At 30.5% G+C, this 6000-nt stretch overlaps 1 protein-coding gene across 1 annotated transcript; it reads right to left on the bottom strand.

Moving 5' to 3' along the window:
* Positions 1–3270: 3270 nt before the first annotated feature.
* On the bottom strand, positions 3271–5779 carry LOC105790196 (heterogeneous nuclear ribonucleoprotein 1). The gene is made up of 6 exons (XM_012617676.2): positions 5585–5779; positions 5453–5493; positions 5188–5351; positions 4706–4805; positions 4421–4590; positions 3271–4139 (listed from the first exon to the last, which is right to left on the bottom strand). The coding sequence occupies exons 1-6, from the start codon at positions 5626–5628 to the stop codon at positions 3645–3647; spliced, it is 1014 nt and encodes a 337-aa protein (XP_012473130.1). The 5' UTR covers positions 5629–5779; the 3' UTR covers positions 3271–3644.
* Positions 5780–6000: the final 221 nt, after the last annotated feature.

Genomic DNA, 6000 nt, shown 5'->3' on the forward strand with positions numbered 1-6000 from the left:
TTATGTATAATATGAATTTTGTTCATATTTTTAATTTGATTATTTTTAGTTTATAGTTTTTTAATTTTTAAATTTCAACTAAATAATTAATTAAAATTTCAAGTTTTTTCTAGTGTTATATGAAAATAATAATGTGACATAGCATTACACATAAAATAACATGCTTAATGAAATTAATGTTCATTGTTTCGGTGATTAAAATTTCAAATTTTAAAATATAAAAATTAAACCCATTAAAATTAATTGTAAAATTTAAACATTTTGGGAGAAAATATTATTATCATATAGTATTTTTATTTTTAAAATATAAATTAAAATAAATCAAATATTAAATATTAAATATTTAAAAATATATATATTATTTTAAATTTATTTTCATTAATTAAATAAAATAAGACTCAATAAAAATAATAATAAAATCCGGGTGACGCAATTTGGGTATTAAGAGAAAAAATACAACTTGGAGGGAAGTACAAGGGAACAGTCATTACGCCACGTACATTTGCAAAGGAGTCATGAGCTGGTCGGTAACACGTGGCGTAAGCGATGAAGTCCTTTAAACCAGCCACGTGTTTTTTAACCAACAATAATGCACACATGTTTCCATAAGGTTGTTATGCTTCAGCTAACGAAAAATATACATTTTGATCCATAACTTTGATATTTAAATGTTTTTATTCCAATTAAATATTTGAATTTAACTTTAAAATTTTATTTTCTTTTAATTCAATTAATTATTTAAATTTAGCTTATTAATTTAAATTAGTACTTATACTTGATTTCTTAATCCAATTTAATACTTATTTGAATCAATTTAAATTATAAAACTAAATTCAAATACTAAAATATATATTTACTCAATTATTAATGAAGACATGAAGAAAATTTTTATAAAAATAAAATGAAAATTTAAAATTATAAAATATGATTTTTTAGGATAATTAATTGATATACAATAATATTTAAATTTCACAAACATACAATTAAAAAGTGATACATGTCTCCTTTATGTATATATTTATTTATTTTTACTTTTATTGAGACATATATCACAGTTTCAATTCAATCGTGGAGATTAAACTATGTATTTTAAGTAAGGTTAAAATATTTTTAAAGGTTGCAAGTTTATATTTTGATATTATATTTTTAGTAACTTTTTTTAACGATTTTATATTTCAAAATTACTAATGTTGGCACACCAACAATTAAATCGATTATTATACTAATCAAAATCATATACAATTCATAAAAAATACTATCGACATTATTAATTATCTTTAATTATTTACGGAATTAAATTACTCTAATTTTAAAAAACGAAAACGAGATTTCACCATTCTCAAATTATGAAACTTCAAAATGATCGTCGTATACCCTCACAAGAAAAACATCGCTATCAATAAAATATAATCAATATTGAAACGTATATAAAAGTCAAATTATTTTTGTTGTTATCCTTAATACCTCATTACCAATTAGAACCTATAATTTATTAAATAGATAATATATTTTTACCCTTAAATTTAATAATTAGATCTATTTTAATATTTTTTATCTCTACACGTAAATTAAAATCGATAATGTAACCAATATTATTAGAATAAGATCAAATTCAATAGATGAAGACTTGAACAATATAAACGGTCCACAAAAGAGTTGAACTGACTAAAATCTATTTTAAATTAAAACCAAAAAGTAACTAACAATTGAACAGTATTAACAAAAAACTTACTTCCATTTTATAAAAATTAATCAATAATTTAAATTGATTGAATCTAATTTGTTCAGCCACCTATTAATAAATTAGGTCATCAAACTTTTATATTTTTCCTTCAAATTATTTAGGATAGTAATCAAGTAAAAAATACCAAAATAACCTAAAACCAAAAGTCATATTATTATACCTTTCTCAAACACTTTCTATTATGATAACAGTCACCTCAATAGTATGTTAAATATATGAATATTAAAAAGTAATTGTTCCAAGTTATAATCCATATTCTAAAACAATCAACATTTAAATTTTAAGGATTCTAATTAAGTCCTGAGTATTAAGCTAATATGAAACATATTTTTAAAAACGTAGATAAAATTTTTATTGCATGAATAGCATATTAAATAATAATGTTATTAAAATTGAAGGACTTCTTTTAACTAATCTAAATTACCCATGCAATAAATACGCCGTGACGCATTGTAAAAGGGCCAAAACAAAATTACAAATACCAACATAAACCTAATTGCCAAATTCATTAGTCAAATATTATATTAACCCAAAATTTCAAAAAAAAAAAATCACTCAGGAATGTAAGTTGCAATTAATTCAAAATAAAATGAAGAGTTGAAACATCATAATAGCCACGTAATTTCAACATAAAAAATTTTCATGACAGTTGGGAGTGATAAAAAAAAGCATAAAACCTGAAAGAACAAACAATAGCTGCAATTGAAGCCACAGTAGGGCAGAGCACATGCATGTGTCACGAGCCAAGACTTGATCTAATGGTTCAGGTAGCTTTGCTCACGGGCAGACCATGACACATGCACGGCCATGTATTCGCACAAGTAAAACTTGGTATATAGGTGAAAAACCCATTTCAACTAAGCCCCTGCTTTACGATTCTCTTGCCATCCCGGCATACATTCCCAAAAGCAAAGATGCGGTCACCATGTAAGTTGTAAAAAAATTTGATGCACTTAGTTATTGTATGTGCCCCCATTAACATACAAAGACCCACACTAAGAAAGCCATCTCACTAGTTAACCAACATATATCTACAGCATGACTAGCCATCTAAGATGAACCACTGCTCTTAGTCCAACATAAACTAAAAGGTTAATATAATTTTTGGATCCTTTGATGACGTGGCACAATCTCAAAGTACAATGTCATCAAACTTCTATATTTTCCAAGTTCAAGACCAAAATAGATCTAATTACCGAGTTTTTAAGTACCAAAGTGAACCTAGTTACCAAGTTCAAGAACCAAAAATTACATTAACCCTAAACTAAAAACTGATTATTCGAAAGTTCTCTTACTAGTGTAGCTATAGAAGCAACAGAAACAATATGTTGCTTCGATTCTTTGTTTTATAACCTTCCAAGTACGCTCCAAAGACATTGAAAAACTTTTAAAAGATTGAACATGACAATAAAGGACATGTTCTTGTATCTAACATGATTGAGCCCAAGTAACGTAATATGGATGCCTTTGCTATTTGTGAAAGTTACCTAGGCCTTGAGGTTTGCATACGAGGAAGAACTAGAAACTTTTAAAACGTAAAGCTCTATACGTCAAACAGCAATCTTAGTGTGTAATTTACTAAATGTTACATTCACACCTCAATAGTCATTCTAACCAAAGCTTAAAACAAGTCTTCACAAACTACAATAAAACCGACAATAAATAAACTTAAAGTGAAAGATAGAAGCTCTACTAATATTATCGAGTTTGCTTGCTCTACCATGAGTAGCTGCAGTTCTAGTTTGATGCTTGATCTAACTTGGGTTTTCACTAAGCATGCAAATCTAAATAGATTTGATCTTCTAGATAGTGACAACTTGCAAAAGTGCACAGTGCCTATCGAACCATGTGATGAGATTGAAAACCTGGGGCAACTTTTATGGGAGATCTTAAACACGTTCTATCTTGCATAAGGATGATAGCGACTACTGCCTCCGTATCCTGATCTACTACCATATAATCCACCCGGTCCACCAAAACCAGCACCCGGGCCTGAATCATAATTACCACTAGGGCCTGAACCACTGTAACTTCCATAGCCTCCACCTCCACGTCCATACGGACCTATACCAGTCCCACTAAGCCCACCAGCATAGGAACCATATCGGCTACCATAACCAAATGATGGATCTCCGCGGTAACCAGAGAAACCACCACCACCACCAAACCCCCCATAACTACCACCAAAATCAGCAGCACCACCACCATAACCACCATAATCTCCATATCTACTGCCAAAACCTCCAAAAGACCTATAAGGACCAGGGCCAAAACCACCATAATCACCAAATCCACCATAACCATCATTGTATGAGCGTCCCCTAGATTCACTACCATATGCAGGGCCAGGTGCTGGGTTTGAGGATTTCTTTGGTTCAGCCTTCTTGATTTCAACCTACAACAAAGAAGTAAGTTAACCTAGGTTCCCTGCACCAATACACTATATTGACAGCCTGCCTTGACAAGAAAAGAGTCATGTAATAACAACAATAAACCTGCAATAAACTTAGCAAATTTGAAATTTGAAAAACTAAATAAAACCCAAAAAACAATGAGAACGGTTATTTCCATCAACGGAAGAGTTTGATATGCCACTCCACATTGTTTCTGTGCAAAAGGATATACACATTTGATTACATTAGATTGCATAGGGAGCCATTGAACAGAAGTACTCACCCGAGTACCCTCCATATCTATCATGTTTCCATTGGCCAGCATATTGTCAACAACTTTTTCGTTGTCAAACACGATAAACCCGAAACCCCTAGAACGCTTGGTTGCATGGTCACATATTATCTCATGTTCCACCACCTTTCCATACTTCGAGAAGAAATTCTTGAACTCGTCTAAAGGTTTGAAGATCAAAAAGGAAAATCAATAAGTAAACAATATTTGCCAGTTAAAAGCATCAACACTCAATGTCACGGAAGAAGGTCTACGTATATATAACAAATATCAGACCTTCAGTAACTGATGTTGGAATCCCACCAACAAATATTTTCTTCGTCTTGAAATCATTCGACTGTGAGGAACCTTTCGGAACAGTTCTTTTAATCTCAACCTGTGCCAATAATCAATCCATCAGGCAAGATTTTAAACACTTGATAAAGCTCACAAAACAATATCAATACAACTTCTCCATGAATCACAAAACCCATATTACAACTAAATCTACCCCCAAAAAAAACCTTTAGCTATCACTTCTCAAGCATCAAATTGCAAAGAACAGTTTTATTTTGGCTCCTTCAATTCAATTAGTAGAATATTAACAGTAAGAAGCTTAGCTCTGCTACACAACTTAAATGCAAACAAAGTGACAGCCACCAAGAAAATCCGAAACCAAAAATCAAAATCCAAATTGTAAAATTTATCAGACCCCAATACAGTTAAAAGGGTTTTCCTTATCTCTCTTCAAATACATGGAAAGTGAAACTTTTGCTTACTTGTTTGCCATTAATAACATGATCCTCTTGCATAACAGTGTCAACAACAGAAGGATCCGCAAAGGTAATGAACCCAAAACCACGGGGCCGACCCGTATGTCGATCTTTCATTATAACGTAATCAGTTATTTCCCCATACTTTTCAAAGTACTTAGTAAAAGTCTCTGAAAAATAAATCCCAACCAACAAGAACCCAGAAAAAAAAGTCAGTAATTTGAAGAACATTCATCAACAAAAAAAAACACAAAAAAAAAGCTCAGCTAACCCAGAGTTGTGTCCTTAGCTAAGCCTCCAATAAATATTTTCCTGCACAATAAAAAAAAAAGAGAGATTCAATAAAAACCATTAAATATTGAGAAATAGAAAGAAAGGGGGGAAAGGGTATAAATTGATGTACCCAGGGCTAGCACCATCGTTGTCGTTGCCCTTCCTGGAACCCATGAAAGGTTGTTTTTTGTTTTTCTTTTTTTGAGATCTGAGGTGGTAAAAGAGAGAATTAGGGAAGGGATGCTCTTGCTTTTAAGATAAGCTCTATTGTAGGTTTTTAGGGTTAGAAATAGATGGTTGAAGAAGACATGTAAAAATCATTAAAAAAAAAAAAACCTGTGACTCCTATTTCCTTTTAATAAACGATAATTAAAGGCTAAATTTCAGCCAAAGTCACTAAACTATTAATAAATTTACGTTTTAGTCATTTAATTTCAAAATATTACAAAATATCAATAAAATATTTAAAAGTTTGCATTTAGTCACTAAAATATTTTCTTTCTTTCTTTTTCTTATCACTTTAATCAAAGAAAAGACTTGAGCATT

This window comes from Gossypium raimondii, chromosome 7 (assembly GCF_025698545.1).
Source record: "Gossypium raimondii isolate GPD5lz chromosome 7, ASM2569854v1, whole genome shotgun sequence".
Classification (NCBI taxonomy): domain Eukaryota; kingdom Viridiplantae; phylum Streptophyta; class Magnoliopsida; order Malvales; family Malvaceae; genus Gossypium; species Gossypium raimondii.

Coding starts and splice junctions, on each gene's coding strand:
- LOC105790196 (XM_012617676.2), bottom strand. CDS start 5,628: ATGGGTTCCAGGAAGGGCAACGACAACGATGGTGCTAGCCCTGG. Junction 5,352..5,452: donor AGCTAAGGACACAACTCTGG/GTTAGCTGAGCT, acceptor TTTATTTTTCAG/AGACTTTTACTAAGTACTTT. Junction 4,806..5,187: donor ATGTTATTAATGGCAAACAA/GTAAGCAAAAGT, acceptor TTATTGGCACAG/GTTGAGATTAAAAGAACTGT.